At 43.6% G+C, this 16823-nt stretch overlaps 1 protein-coding gene across 3 annotated transcripts in view; it reads left to right on the forward strand.

Moving 5' to 3' along the window:
- Positions 1 to 16823, forward strand: part of cdk14 (cyclin-dependent kinase 14) — a 207269-nt gene that overhangs the window by 3616 nt on the left and 186830 nt on the right. For all 3 annotated transcript variants that reach the window (XM_036943595.1, XM_021626100.2, XM_021626109.2), the window contains exon 2: positions 3438 to 3469. In XM_036943595.1, coding sequence (XP_036799490.1) covers positions 3438 to 3469 — 32 coding nt within the window. The remainder of the gene's footprint in view (positions 1 to 3437; positions 3470 to 16823) is intronic.

The raw sequence follows: 16823 nt of genomic DNA on the forward strand, positions 1-16823 counted from the left end.
GAGAGCCTGATGAGCCGGCTGAGACCTCCCCAGGTGCCTCGGTCGAGGCACGGGAACCTGTTCACCCAGCTGAGGCATGGGAGCCTGTCGAACCCGCTGAGGCATGGAAGCCTGTCGAGCCAGCTGAGGCATGGTAGCCTGTTGAGCCAGCTGAGGCATGGGAGCCTGTTGAGCCAGCTGAGGCATGGGATCCTGTCGAGCCAGCTGAGGCATGGTAGCCTGTCGAGCCAGCTGAGTCAGCTGAGGCATGGTAGCCTGTCGAGCCAGCTGAGGCATGAGAGCCTGTCGAGCCAGCTGAGGCATGGGAGCCTGTCGAGCCAGCTGAGGCATGGGAGCCTGCCGAGCCAGCTGAGGCATGGGAGCCTGTCGAGCCAGCTGAGGCATGGGAGCCTGTTGAGCACGCTGAGCCAGCTGAGGCATGGGAGCCTGTTGAGCCAGCTGAGGCATGGGAGCCTGTCAAGCCAGCTGAGGCATGGGAGCCTGTCGAGCCAGCTGAGGCATGGGAGCCTGTCGAGCCAGCTGAGGCATGGGAGCCTGTTGAGCACGCTGAGCCAGCTGAGGCATGGGAGCCTGTTGAGCCAGTTGAGGCATGGGATCCTGTCAAGCCAGCTGAGCCAGCTGAGGCATGGTAGCCTGTCGAGCCAGCTGAGGCATGGTAGCCTGTCGAGCCAGCTGAGGCATGGTAGCCTGTCGAGCCAGCTGAGGTATGGAAACCCGTCGAGCCAGCTGAGGCAGGGGAACCCGTCAAACCCGCTGAGGCATGGGAATCCGACAAACCAGCTGAGGCCTCCCAGGTAGCTCTGGTTCTGACACCCGGACCTGACATCACCTCCAGCACAATTATTTTTTAAATTAAACACTCCCTGATGCTTCCCTTTGGTGAGGCAATTTCATTATGCACTGATGCGTGTAACAATGGTGACAGGTGTGCAGCATGGTGACCTGGAGGCCAGAGAGGGAGCACACGTGACAAAATTTACTATAACATAATAATTTCTAACCTTGCTTACATTTGCTCACGATCGCATACACTGTAAATCTCTGTATTATGCGTGGGAATACTTTGGAAACTTTTTCTCAAATTATAATCAATTGGAGCTGTCTTTTATGTCCAATAATTATAATAATAAACATATTATTTTATTATGAAAAAATAAAATCCCCCTTGGGCCTCCAGTTGGGGAATGCCTTTAAACAACTTGGAAAATTCCAGAAAATGATGTCATGGCTTTAGAAGCGTCTGATAGGCTAATTGTCATCATTTAAGTCAATTGGAGGTGTACCTGTGGATGTATTTCAAGGCCTACCTTCAAACTCTGTGCCTCTTTGCTTGACATCATGGGAAAATCAAAAGAAATCAGCCAAGACCTCCACAAGTCTGGTTCATCCATGGGAGCAATTGCCAAACACCTGAAGGTACCACGTTCATCTGTACAAACAATAGCACGCAAGTACTGTATAAACACCATGGGACCACGTAGCCGTCATACCACTCAGGAAGGAGACACGTTCTGTCTCCTAGAGACCCACTGAGGATGTGATGAAAGAAATAAAAGCTGAAATAAATCATTCTCTCTACTATTATTCTGACATTTCACATTGATAAAATAAAGTGGTGTTCCAAACTGACCTAAGACAGGGAATTTTTACTAGGATTAAATGTCAGGAATTGTGAAACTGAGTTTAAATGTACTGTATTTGGCTTAGATGTATGTAAACCTCCGACTTCAACTGTATAGTATTTTATATTTATGTTCTTGAATACGAGTCCATGTTTAGTTCTGTGTTGGAAATGTTCAATATGTTAGACTTGTATGTGAATGAGTGTTCGAACTAAATAACAATGTCTTGTGTATTGACTCCCATTTACTGCAGTTGTAATGATCCTACTGTGTCACTGTTCTCTGATGAGAAAGACGCAATTCTATGGCTCCGCGTCTAGATGACTCTTCCTCAAAACAATGCCATTGACATGAATAAGTCATTTCACATCAGGGCCAAACAAAATACTGTTACTCCCATCTGTAACTTCCCCTGTCTCATTGTGTCAGATTAGTTGTGATACCCTCCAATCAGATAATTATTGAGTTCATTATGAGAAATGTGTAATTAAAGAGATATTTATTAGGCTATGTTTCCAAAAAGCATTTTTCAGCACTCCTCCCAGGCAATGTGGATTGGTTTGTCTTTCACAGTTAAAAACAATGCTGAAGATAAGATCTGGTTGGCACTGAATGTACCATACAGTACATCTAGCTGTCAAGGAGGAAACAATCACACTGGCAACACAGCATTGTTTACCTTCCTTTTCATAAATACGAAGGATATTGCTGTCCAATGCAATCACTATGACTTCCTGTGATTATAGTTATAGTGGCGAGAGAAGACGAGAGCTCCTCAGTCACACCAATGGGCTTCTAGTGTTGTGTTGCTCTCTCCCTGCCACACCTGGGTTCAAATATTATTTGAAATCTTTCAAAATTACTTACAGCGTTTGCCTGCCATTTGGGTGGGGTGTGCACTTTTGGGACTATTCTTTTTAATTAAAAATTTTATTTATTTTACCCCCCTTTCTCCCCAATTTCGTGGTATCCAATTGTTAGTAGTTACAATCTTGTCTCATCGCTACAACTCCCGTAAGGGCTCAGGAGAGACGAAGGTCGAAAGCCATGCGTCCTCCGAAACACAACCCAACCCAAGCCGCACTGCTTCTTAACACAGAGCGCATCCAACCCGGAAGCCAGCCGCACCAATGTTTCGGAGGAAACACCGTGCACCTGGCAACCTGGTTAGCGCGTAAACTGCACCCAGCCCGCCACAGGAGTCGCTGGTACACGATGAGACAAGGATATCCCTACCGGCCAAACGCTCCCTAACCCGGACGACGCTAGGCCAATTGTGCGTCGCCCCACGGACCTCCCGGTCGCGGCCGGCTGCGACAGAGCCTGGGCGCGAACCCAGAGTCTCTGGTGGCACAGCTAGCACTGCGATGATGGACTATTCTATTAGTTCCGTTGCGCCAGGCAAGATCAATCAAGCACAGCTAAAGTATATTTAAAGATTTCAAATACTATTTGAAGTGAACCCAGGTGTGTTCCCAGCCATTCACTAGTTTACTAAAGATGATGCAGTGTCTGAAAGGTCTGTCTGATAAAGCACAAACAAACTCTTCTTCTGAACGCTGCCAGTGTCAGATCATGTTGATTGACCTCGGACTGTCTGCTTGAGTGTCTACCTTAATGAAGGAAGCATAATTAATCTTTATCACACAAATAGGAAATCAGGACACAATTACAGGACTGTGTGTGTGCGTACTGTACGTGTGTGCGTGTGTGTGTGGGTTATAAGTGAGTGCACACTGGTTGTAGGCACTGTGTTTGTTCCCTGTTCAGAAGACGTCAATGTGAGCCTGATTTTCTTCTTTTCTCTATTTTCAGCTTTCAAGAAAGAGGACAGTGGCTTTGATGAGGTGAGTTCAAAACCAGTGAAACAGCTGGTGAAATGATTGGCCCATTTTTCCAGTGCAATACAACAATATTTGATGGTAATGCTTATTGTGTTTATTGTGTGGTATCATGGATTGAATTCATAGACAGACAATGCTGTGGTGATACTGTATGCAGTTCAGTAGTTTATTTCTATGAACGGACATTAGATAGGGTTTGTAATGTGCTCATGTGTGCTGCATCAGGGCTGTCCTATCATCTCAGTAGTTCCAGTCCTCTGGGCCAGCGTTTGTCACTAGGAAGCCAACCAGACACATTCTGTGGACAGAGAAACTAACATCAGAATGATGAAAGTTTTAGCGAATGTTTTCCCAAGTATAACAATGCGTGTGTGTGTGTGTGTGTGTGTGCGTGTGCGTGAGTGTGTTTGCATGCGAGCGTGTGTTGATGAGGAAGCCGATAAGGCCGTAGACACTAGGATGTAAATGTTAAATGCGTTGGCAGGGAAATTCTGCTTGCTTGCTCTTTTGAGTTGAAGTAACATTGATTTTTTTTTCTTCCCCCAAGCCCTCAATGCGGTGCTTTAGATTGGTATCTAAAGAGATGTTCTTGGTGAAAGATAAGGCTTAACTCCTGTGGTCTCTAAGCCTTTCCCTTTTCCAGTTGGAAATTCAAGTACACAAGGTGTAGAGAGACTGAGGAGACAGCAGCCAGCGTGAATGTTTGCTGATCTTGCTTTGGTTAATGATAACCTTATCTGTTCAGCTTATGAAGGCGGTGATGGTACAGACAAACCAGGGATTGCATTAACTAACTGAACAGCTCTGCAAATGGAGGCTGAAACTAATGCCGGGCATACACTACACAATTATGCCATGAATTCCCCACGTTTTTTGCCATCCTAGACACATTTTCATGATCGGGGTGAAACCCTATGAACTTGGGCTAGGATCAATACGTCAGGACTTGCATAGTTTGAGTGGGTCAAGGACGCACTGACGTTCTCCAGATCCCTGTCGGATGTCCTGAAAGTTTTTGGGACACATTTTGGTTGTGCATCTTGTAGTATGAGCAGTGCTACAACGCGATTGGGCAAGGGAATGCTGCCAATAGCCAATGAGCACTCAACATGTGAGACCAAAACAATGATAGCAAAGAGGAAAGTAACAACTACACACACCGTGTGGACCGAGGTGATGGAGCACAGATTGGTGGAGATGTGGAGAGAACCAATGTGCAAGTTCCTTTTACGTGCCCCAGATGAGCGCAGTTTGCTCATTCCATTGGTCTTTAAGTGAAATCTCCACCCACCCGGGGCACCGGGCCATGCAAAACAAACTCCACCAATATTACATCTGCGTCCTACCATGACAGAAACCAAAAATATAATTTCATATTATCGTTACTATTTTATAATAAGTCCATATTCTGCGCCTCTGGATTAAAAAAAAAAATTCTGCCCATAATAATGTGCACACTTACAAAGCAGCTCACTGTTTGCGTCAGCATTTTTTCCCCACGACAACCGAGAAACGCAGGGCAGGATCAACTAGGGAATCATTATTTAATGTGAGCAGCCACGTCCTGGGGTTGAGGATGGAAAAAAGGAAAGATTTGGGACAAGGATATCATGAAATGTGACCACGTCCAAGTTGTAAAGATTTTAGAAGCTGTGTAGTGTATGCCCAGCACAACTGATGCACACAAGGGAAGAGCCACGATTAGCTGTTTTTCTACCTCTGTTAAATCTCTGGGGATGTCCCCTCCTCCCATGTCCCTGTATTCTTGCCTATCCCTACACAGATTATAAGAGTGATGGGCAATTACTCCCTGCTGCGCTCTCTCTCTCTCTCTCTCTCTCTCTCTCTCTCTCTCCTTGTCCCTCTCTCCCTATCACTGCTGTGGCCACCTCTCAGTTCATAATGAGCATCTCCTTTCCATGCTTTTGTATAGAGAAGCAGAACTCTAACCTTCCTCTGACCACTGGTGGACTTACCATCAGGCAGAAGAGGCAATTGCCTCAGGCCTCACATCATCAATGGACCTCATGAGCTGGCCATACATTTTTAAAATAATATTCTAATCATTTCTACCCCCCCATGCTCCGCTCAAAGCAATAAATAAATCCCCATCATAATCTGTGTATAAGGTAGAGATATCCACCGATGTCGGCTGAAGGTGGCAGAGCTATAGCAGTGTTTGTCAAATTAGGTAACTTGTTACCGGGCGAAATATGAATGGAAGTGAATAGGGCATTTCCACATCATCAATTAATATTTTTGTAACCTAAAATTCTAAATCAAATATCTAAATCATCCTTGGTATGAGCATCTTAAAACTATTCCATATGTTAGCTTAGTAGTAGTCTCACGTTGCCATACCTCCAAAATCGCATCGCTGTGTGGAGAATTTTGTATTGCAAAAACAGTTTGAATGTTGGCTCCCAGCGGCAATATTTTGATTGGATGTTACTTTTTGTTACCCTTGCCCACAGGCCCGTTGGTGCCAGGTGTTATGTTCGGCACACTTTTCTGACTGGATAGGACACATTTTGCAGAGAGTTGGTCCGTATGCTCGTTTGCAACATTGCAGAAAATGGAAGAAAACCTGGGGGGAAACCGTTTTGTCAGAAGTGTGCTCAATACACAATCCAAATACATCGACATATTGATGGAGATTTCAATCAGCGATTTCCTGGCCATCTTCACCATGCATGGTTGCACCTACAACACTAATTTAGTGAGCACTATTGGAGCTCCCCCCAAGCAAGGCATTTGATTGATTTGACGTGTAGCGAGGCGTCACTGATTTACGTCTGGTCTCCACCCCATTTTGCTATTTAGGGAAGACTGGTTCTCGACCCAGCCCTGGGTACTTGGACTCTAAGAGGATACAATACACATTTCTTCAGTAAAAAGGCAGGTGCTGCTGATAAAACTGCCATCGTCATCTAAGCAGAGGACATGTACAGTATGTGTAGCCCATTTATCTGATGCTGTCTGGCATGTCATACTTTGTTTTGGCCAGACAGCATCAGATACATGGGCTACATATAGTAACACAGAGGGGCGCTGTTTCGCTCGCTCGGATGCTTTCCCCGGTGAGATAGTTTCAGCCTCTTGCGAATTGAAGGAAAGTTGGTGGGTGCACAGTGCACTGTTCGGATGCTGGAATTATTTTGGATGAACGTGTGAAGGTAACCTACTTTTGAAGTGATTATTTGACAATCAGATAAAAACATGACTGGTTGTGTTCATGGCACATTAAAAGGTAATACAGACTGGCCTCTGACGGGGGCCTCCAAATCACGAAGCCCGCCCCTGGCTCTGACTAAGCTCTTTCTCTCTCTCTCTCTCAATTCAATTCTATTTAAGGACTTTATTGGCAAGGAAAACACATGTTTACATTGCCAAAGCAAGTGAGCTAAATAATCATCAAAAGTTAAAAAAAAAAGTTAGAATAATAAATATTTACAGTAAACATTACACTCACAAAAGTTCCAAAATAATAAAGGCATTACAAATGTCATATTATGTGCAAATAGTTAAAGTACAAAAGGGAAAATAAATACACATAAATATGGGTTGTATTTACAATGGTGTTTGTTCTTCACTGGTTGCCCTTGTTGCAACAGGTTGCAAATCTTGCTGCTGTGATGGCACACTGTGGTATTTCACCCAAAGGATATGGGAGTTTATCAAAAATGGGTTTGTTTTCTAATTCTTTGTGGATCTGTGTAATCTGAGGGAAATATGTGTCTCTAATATGGTCATACATTTGGCAGTAGGTTAGGAAGTGCAGCTCAGTTTCCACCTCATTTTGTGGGCAGTGTGCACATAGCCTGTCTTCTCTTGAGAGCCAGGTCTGCCTACGGCAGCCTTTCTCAATAATAGCAATGCTCACTGAGTCTGTACATAGTTAAAGCTTTCCTTAGGTTTAGGTCAGTCACAATGGTTAGGTATTTTGCTACTCTGTACTCTCTGTTTAGGGCCAAATAGCATTCTAGTTTGCTCTGCTTTTTGTTCATTCTTTCCAATGTGTCAAGTAATTATATTTTTGTTTTCTCATGATTTGATTAGGTCTAATTGTGTTGCTGTTCTGGGGCTCTGTGGGGTCTGTTTGTGTTTGTGAACAGAGCCCCAGGACCAGCTTGCTTAGAGGAATCTTCTCCAGGTTCATCTCTCTGTAGGTGATGGCTTTGTTATGGAAGGTTTGGAAATCACTTCCTTTTCGGTGGTTGTAGAATTTAACGGCTCTTTTCTGGATTTTGATCATTAGCGGTATCGACCTAAATTTTGCTCTGCATGCATTATTTGGTGTCTCTCTCTCTCTCTCTCTCTCTCTCTCTTTCTCACTCTCTCCCTCTTTCTCTTTCCCAATTCCCCTCTTTTTTACTCTTTCTCTCTCCCTCCCTCTCTCACTCTCTTGTAATCTGCAGTCTCAGCTCTGTGGTTGCACTGAGGAAGTGATTATGCTCTTTTTAAGACTTTGTCATCACAGGGGCTTTGCACAAGTCATTATTTGTGTTGGCACTGGAGTCTAGCTGTATATAAAATGTCTGTATATAAAATCTAAGTTATTTAACATTGGCATTAGTTATGTTTCCTGTGATTATGCTGATGAACATAGATTAGATATATCGCCACCACCAGTCCCTTTTATGCTACTGGGACTTTTGTGGTGAAATAATGTGAACCGGACCGCTCCAAGAAGCCGGTGCCCTGGGAAATAACCCGGACCATTGGCTATAAATGGTCTCTGCCGCCAGGGAAACAATTTAAAGAATTTAGGAAAGAAAAATAACTATTTCCTGTGCAGCACCAGGGTGTCTCTGAGGGACCAGTAAGGAGAGGAATTAGCCGGCTTGTGTTTGTGTCTTAAAGAAGGGTCCATTGTTTGCTACATTGTTCAGCTGATGCATATTCATCATGGGTTGAACACCACGAGTCTGATTAAAATGTACCCAGAGTAGCTAGCCTACTACACTGCCTGAAGAATTATCAACAGTACCCTGTTAGTTTGTCTTGATATTAAATTGTTGCTCCAAGGAAATGTGACTGTATCTGGCACAGAAAGAGATATCATCTGGTCATAACTCCCAGAGAAAGAGACCAGTCATCCACAGCAGTCTTTATCCCCCTCTCTCCTCTTCTCTCTGTCCCTCTCTCCTCTTCTCTCTCACTCTTTCTCTGTGTCTTTGTCACTCTTTCTCTCCATCCTGCTCCTATCTCTCTGATTCCTTCTCTCTTATATCTCTCTTATATCTCTCTCTGTCTCTGTCTTTCTCTCTCTTTCACTCTCTCTCTGCCACTCAATCTCTCTTTTCATCTCCCTACCTCTCTCTTTCTCCTTGCCCCCCTTGCTCCCCTCTCCTAGTGGAAACACAGACGCTGTGCTGTGTGGCCTGGCTGAATGTTAAATAACACTGCTGTGGGTTTGACTGTTCTATTACAGAAGGCTGTTAGAGAACTCTGGGACGCTGAAATACACACACACACACACACACACACACACACACACACACACACACACACACACACACTGGAATGCTGAAATGGCCTCTACTTAAGAGGAAGTCTCAGGAGGCATCATGTTGAGCCATTAGAATGTGCAGATTGTAAAGGATTGTGTGTATGTGCGTGTGCTCGTGCGTGTGTGCTAGCATGCACACATCCTCAGCTGCTGACCCATGGACTCAATCCAATTTTAGTTAACATGTAAGCCGAGTTCCATGAGTGTCGCTTTGTCTTCACTTCACACATTGTATGCACACAGAGAGATTTAAATGTGTAGCAATGCAAACAATAACTTCTGTATAATGACAATTGCAAAATATTGTTAGATTAAGGCCAAGGTCTTCAATTATTTCTGTCTATTAATAATTATTTTCTCCTTCCTTGTTTTCTCTTTTTTTCTCTCTCTCTCTCTCTCTCTCTCTCTCTCTCTCTCTCTCTCTCTCTCTCTCTCTCTCTCTCTCTCTCTCTCTCTCTCTCTCTCTCTCTCTCTCTCTCTCTTTCTCTTTCTCTTTCTCTCTCTCTCTCTCTCTCTCTCTCTCTCTCTGTAGCACGAGAACTTCATTATCTATTCTCAGCAGAATTGGAGTCTGGCACATTGAATAATTGAATGTGTTTGGTGTCAGGATCAGAAATGAATGTAATAAACGTCTTCATCTATCACATTAAAGACTCCAGCGATATTAGTGGAGGAGCCATTAAGACTGAACCCGATGGAAAATATGTCATTTATTTCACAGGAAACAAATCACCTTTTGGTCCTTGGGAGTTATCTGAAGGTTTTATAAAGGGAGGAACAGTGCTCTCCTGTCATCATTGTCATCTGTGTCATCATATTTTATGTCATCACTAGCAGTCAGTCACTTCTTGAATAGCAGTATGGTACAGGCTGGAGCCATTCACCAGGCCTTAGAATGTTAGCGTGTCAAGGGCGGAGGTAGAGAAATGTAGAGAAGAGAGATGCCTGGAAGAGTGAGTTTTTCCTCCGTCAGGGGATGTAGGGATGGTTGGGTCATAGTTAAGCCCCAGTGAGGGACTGCTAGGTGGGGTAGATGGGGGAGAGAGGAGGAGGGGCGAGAGAGAGATGCTGTCACATATTGGTGATGCTTGCTCTCTCCCTCTCTCACTTGCTGACTCCTCAGAACTCCAGTTCTTTACCAAGACTTTAGCCTTGCTTTCTGTCTCAGAGCACAAATGTTTGTTTTTAGAAACTGGTTGGAATTACACTGGTGGTTAAGAGAGGAGAGAAGGAGGGGCAGCTGGAACATTGTGGATGTATATCATATTTTTCCTGAGTGACATAGCCACAGAGGTGTGACAGTTTGAATAGCTTGTATTGGATGTCAGTCTAACACCATTAATTAAGTTTGAAATGCTGTCAGAACCTGATGACATTGTCATATTGTCTCGACATACATCCAGCTGTTTTCCCACGAGCGCGCACATCTGTCTCTAAGCCAAGGTCAGTGGTAATTGTTATTCGCTTAAAACACTTCCCATTCATAATTCAAAATGCTTAGAAAACGCAAGCTACAAACACCCCCGTAGATTTTTGGTTAAACTCTTCGTTGTTCAAAGTTAAATTAAAACAGCGTATTTTGATGACTTTGAAAAATCCAATCAATGTTCTACATTGATAACATGCAGGCGCGGTAGCGTTGATTAGAGGGATTGACTCACTGGTTCCTGCTTTGAGCTCCCATTGACTTTCATGTCCTATAATGTTGTTCAAGTAAATCTACACATTAATTCAATAACTGTTGAGCTAAAAAGGTGTGGAAAGGAAAAGTAAAGGCCATATCTCTGTGAATAAGTCAGGAGGAAAGATAAAAATAGTTTTTTTTTTTTAAAGATAAAAAAGAACGAGTAAGGTCCGTGGAGGCTAAGGAAGAGAGGAGAAGAGGAGAGTACCAGGAGACCAGTAGTGGCCTGTGGTGTGAAACACCATGGTGTTGATTACAACCTTCCTTCACCCTAACATTGATAACACACGCGCACACGCAGGTGCCGCCCATGGCTTATCGATTCACCTAGCGGTGCGCTCGCCAATGTCACCCTTCCTGCCCCTGGATGTGTCTCGAGATTACCGTCCTCCCCATCCCCAAGCCCCAGGGTTCCCATCCCCTGCATCTCCTAGATAAGGGACAGGGTCAAAGGTCATCGGGAATCTAGATAACATCCCTCTACCGGTTTGCATCACCGTGGGCAACAATGTATGGCGAACACTCTTTAATGTTATCGTCAAGAACTCAAATAAAATAATCAAAGATGACATATATTGTCTTTCAGGATCATAGTCAGGTTCAGAAATATCACACCTTTTGTTGTTCTGAGAGGCCTTGCAGAGGTAATGTTTCACTGCAGTCAGTGCAGTAGTTGATATCATATACTATAGCTCTACTGGGAGATTGTGGATCCTGTCACTCTGACAGATGCATATACTTCATATCCACCATTCATCTATAAGTAGGACTGGAACCGCTATAACTTAAGCTGCAGATTAGAACAGGTAGGAGGATCCATATGCTTTTAAATAGAGTGAAACCAAACCTGTGAGTTCTTACAATGTGATCAGAGGATGACTGACGTCTCACTCATTTCTATGGTCTCTGTAGTTCCCGGGAGAGAGAGAGATGATTCCCAGAGGTTTCTTCCCGTTCTGTACCGCATGTTGAATATTCCGACCGGAATCATCCGGCTTTAATCACGGCAGGATTTCATTTCACACTTTTCGCTCACTGTGCTGCTAACCTTCCTCTCTGTAAGCTGCTTAGCCATACTATCAGACAGCGAATATTATTAAATAAAGTTTTAAGCTGTGGTAGGAAGGGAACGATAAGGAAGGAATCTGAATGAGATTACGTTAGAGTAGGTCAGAGGAATAGTTTCTGAAACCAGAACCTACTCTCTCTGAGACACTAGCTAGAGAATCCTCTTCTCAATTTCTTTCAGCGCTGAGACATTTTAGGGGGCATTCTGTAGGGTTGGAGTATCCCTCTCTGTGAGCCAGGGTAGATGTTTTCTGGAGGGTATAGTTCACCAACTGTCCTGTTGCACTGCAGAGGAGCTCGAGGGTCTCTTCATTGTATACAGATATTCAAGTGTGTGATTGTGTTTGTGTGTGTGTGTGTGTCTGTGTGTTTTCCTAGACAGGCAAGCTTTCGATCCTAGGTTACTTTAGGTTGTCTGTTTGTTGAGCAGGTAGAGCTTTACACTTTGAGTCTGGTCCTCCAGAAATGCAGCAGATGTAGAGTTGACTTCACTCAGACATTAAGCAGATCTTACTCATATACACACATACACACACACACACACTGGGAATGTTGCCCCTAATTGCTCTCTTTCTCTTCCACTCCATTTCTCTCTCTCTCTCTCTCTCTCTCTCTCTCTCTCTCTGTCTCTCTCTCTCTCTCTCTCTCTCTCTCTCTCTCTCCTTTCTCCTCTTTCTACATTCTCTCTCTCTCTCTCTCTCTCTCTCTCTATTTCTCTCTCTCTCTCACACTTTCTCTCTCTCTCTCTCCTTTCCCCTCTTTCTACATTATCTCTCTCTCTCTTTCTTTCTGCCTCTGTGGGTGGTCTCCTGGCTGGTTTGTGGTTCTCCTCTGGTCTGATTAGGATGGCTAGATTATGCCACAAACAGTTGTGGTGTCAGCTCCCCAAATGTTTCTATTGGCTACATCACCATGACTACTGTACACAACAAGTTCCATATGTACAGTCGTGGCCAAAAGTTTTGAGAATGACACAAATATCAATTTTCACATAGTTTGCTGCTTCAGAGTCTTTAGATATTTTTGTCAGATGTTACTATGGAATACTGAAGTGTAATTACAAGCATTTCATAAGTGTCAAAGGCTTTCATTGACAATTACATGAAGTTGATGCAGAGTCAATATTTGCAGTGTTGACCCTTCTTTTTCAAGACCTCTGCAATCCGCCCTGGCATGCTGTCAATTAACTTCTGGGACACATGCTGAAAGATGGCAGCCCATTCTTGCATAATCAATGCTTGGAGTCGATATGATCGATATGACAACAGCCAGTGAAAGTGCAGGGCGCCAAATTCAAAACAACAGAAATCTCATAATTAAAATATTTTATACTGTTTTAAAGATAAACTTGTTGTTAATCCCACCACAGTGTCCGATTTCAAAAAGGCTCAACAACGAAAGCACACCAAACGATTATGTTAGGTCTGCACCTAGTCACAGAAAAAGACAGCCATTTTTCCAGCCAAAGAGAGGAGTCACAAAAAAGCAGAAATAGAGTTAAAATGAATCACTAACCTTTGATGATCTTCATCAGATGACACTCATATGACTTCATGTTGCACAATACATATATGTTTTGTTCGATAAAGTTCATATTTATATAAAAAAATCTACATTGGCGCGTTACGTTTTGCTTCCAAAACATCCAGTGATTTTGCAGAGAGCCACATCAATTTATGTTTTTTTTATTTTTTTAATTCTTACCCCTTTTTCTCCCCAAATTCGTGGTATCCAATTGTTGTAGTAGCTACTATCTTGTCTCATCGCTACAACTCCCGTACTGGCTCGGGAGAGAGAAAGGTTGAAAGTCATGCGTCCTCCGATACACAACCCAACCTCCCGGTCACGGCCGGTTACTACAGAGCCTGGGCGCGAACCCAGGGACTCTGATGGCACAGCTGGCGCTGCAGTACAGCGCCCTTAACCACTGCGCCACCCGGGAGGCCTCATCATAAATGTTGATGGAAATACAAGTGTTATGCATGGAACTTTAGATAAACTTCTCCTTAATGCAACTGCTGTGTCAGAATTCAAAAAAGCTTTACCGAAAAAGCACACCATGCAATAATCTGAGTACAGCGCTCAGAGACCAAAACAAGCCATACAGATATCCGCCATGTTGTGGAGTCTAGTGGAAGCCGAAGGAAGTGCAATATGACCCCATAGACACTGTATATTCGATAGGCAATGACTTGAAAAACTACAAACCTCAGATTTCCCACTTCCTGGTTGGATTCTTTCTCAGGTTTTTGCCTGCCATATGAGTTCTGTTATACTCACATACATCATTCAAACAGTTTTAGAAACTTTTCTATCCAAATCTACTAATATGCATATACAGTGCTTTGCGAAAGTATTCGGCCCCCTTGAACTTTGCGACCTTTTGCCACATTTCAGGCTTCAAACATAAAGATATAAAACTGTATTTTTTTGTGAAGAATCAACAACAAGTGGGACACAATCATGAAGTGGAACGACATTTATTGGATATTTCAAACTTTTTTAACAAATCAAAAACTGAAAAATTGGGCGTGCAAAATTATTCAGCCCCTTCACTTTCAGTGCAGCAAACTCTCTCCAGAAGTTCAGTGAGGATCTCTGAATGATCCAATGTTGACCTAAATGACTAATGATGATAAATACAATCCACCTGTGTGTAATCAAGTCTCCGTATAAACGCACCTGCACTGTGATAGTCTCAGAGGTCCGTTAAAAGCGCAGAGAGCATCATGAAGAACAAGGAACACACCAGGCAGGTCCGAGATACTGTTGTGATGAAGTTTAAAGCCAGATTTGGATAGAAAAAGATTTCCCAAGCTTTAAACATCCCAAGGAGCACTGTGCAAGCGATAATATTGAAATGGAAGGAGTATCAGACCACTGCAAATCTACCAAGACCTGGCCGTCTTTCAGCTCATACAAGGAGAAGACTGATCAGAGATGCAGCCAAGAGGCCCATGATCACTCTGGATGAACTGCAGAGATCTACAGCTGAGGTGGGAGACTTTGTCCATAGGACAACAATCAGTCGTCGTATATTGCACAAATCTGGCCTTTATGGAAGAGTGGCAAGAAGAAAGCCATTTCTTAAAGATATCCATAAAAAGTGTTGTTTAAAGTTTGCCACAAGCCACCTGGGAGACACACCAAACATGTGGAAGAAGGTGCTCTGGTCAGATGAAACCAAAATTGAACTTTTTGGCAACAATGCAAAACGTTATGTTTGGCGTAAAAGCAACACAGCTGAACACACCATCCCCACTGTCAAACATGGTGGTGGCAGCATCATGGTTTGGGCCTGCTTTTCTTCAGCAGGGACAGGGAAGATGGTTAAAATTGATGGGAAGATGGATGGAGCCAAATACAGGACCATTCTGGAAGAAAACCTGATGGAGTCTGCAAAAGACCTGAGACTGGGACGGAGATTTGTCTTCCAACAAGACAATGATCCAAAACATAAAGCAAAATCTACAATGGAATGGTTCAAAAATAAACATATCCAGGTGTTAGAATGGCCAAGTCAAAGTCCAGACCTGAATCCAATCGAGAATCTGTGGAAAGAACTGAAAACTGCTGTTCACAAATGCTCTCCATCCAACCTCACTGAGCTCGAGCTGTTTTGCAAGGAGAAATGGGAAAAAATGTCAGTCTCTCGATGTGCAAAACTGATAGAGACATGCCCCAAGCTACTTACAGCTGTAATCGCAGCAAAAGGTGGCGCTACAAAGTATTAACTTAAGGGGGCTGAATAATTTTGCACGCCCAATTTTTCAGTTTTTGATTTGTTAAAAAAGTTTGAAATATCCAATAAATGTCGTTCCACTTCATGATTGTGTCCCACTTGTAGTTGATTCTTCACAAAAAATACAGTTTTATATCTTTATGTTTGAAGCCTGAAATGTGGCAAAAGGTCGCAAAGTTCAAGGGGGCCGAATACTTTCGCAAGGCACTGTATATTAGCAACTGGGCCTAAGTAGCAGGCAGTTTACTCTGGGCACCTTATTCATCCAATCTACTCAATACTGCCCCCAGCCATAAGACATTAACTTGTTGTTAATCCAGCCGCTGTGTCAGATTTCAAAAAGGCTTTATGGCGAAAGCAAACCATGCAATTATCTGAGGACAGCGCCCAGCACACAAATGCATAACAAATCGTTTTCAACCAGGGAGTTGCGACACGAAAGTCAGAAATAGCGATATAATATATGCCTTACCTTTGAAGATCTTCTGCTGGCACTCCAAAAGGTCCCAGTTACATTACAAATGGCCCTGTTGTTCGATAAACTCCTTCTTTATATCCATAAAAACTCAGTTTAGCTGGCGCGCTTCAGTCAATAATCCACTCGGTTTCCCTCCTTCAAAATGCATACAAAATGAATCCCAAACGTTACCAATAAACTTATCCAAACAAGTCATTGTTCGTCACCAAACTGTACCTGGATGGTTGAGAGAAGTTTCTATCGGAGGATGTGTTGGTACCATTCTTTATTCATGGCTGCATTCTTAATCAAAATTGTGAGTGAGCCCACTCCCTTGACTGACAAGCAACCCCACACATGAATGGTCTCAGGATGCTTTACTGTTGGCATGACTTTACCCCAGTCTTCAGCAGTCCAATCCCTGTACCTTTTGCAGAATATCAGTCTGTTTTTCCTGGAGAGAAGTGGCATCTTTGCTGCCCTTCTTGACAACAGGCCATCCTCCAAAAATCTTTGCAGCTGAATCAACTTTAGGAGACGGTCCTGGCACTTGCTGGCCTTTCTTGGGCGCCCTGAAGCCTTCTTCACAACAATTGAACTGCTCTCCTTTAAGTTCTTGATGGCAGCAATATCCTTGCCTGTGAAGCCCTTTTTGTGCAAAGCAATGATGATGGCACGTGTTTCCTTGCAGATAACCATGGTTGACAGAGGAAGAACAATGATTCCAAGCACCACCCTCCTTTTGAAGCTTCCAGTCTGTTATTCGAACTCAATCAGCATGACAGAGTGATCTCCAGCCTTGTCCTCGTCAACACTCACACCTGTGTTAACAAGGGAGTCACTGACATGATGTCAGCTGGTCCTTTTGTGGCAGGGCTGCAATTTGTTGCAATT

This window comes from Oncorhynchus mykiss, chromosome 2 (assembly GCF_013265735.2).
Source record: "Oncorhynchus mykiss isolate Arlee chromosome 2, USDA_OmykA_1.1, whole genome shotgun sequence".
Taxonomy (NCBI): domain Eukaryota; kingdom Metazoa; phylum Chordata; class Actinopteri; order Salmoniformes; family Salmonidae; genus Oncorhynchus; species Oncorhynchus mykiss.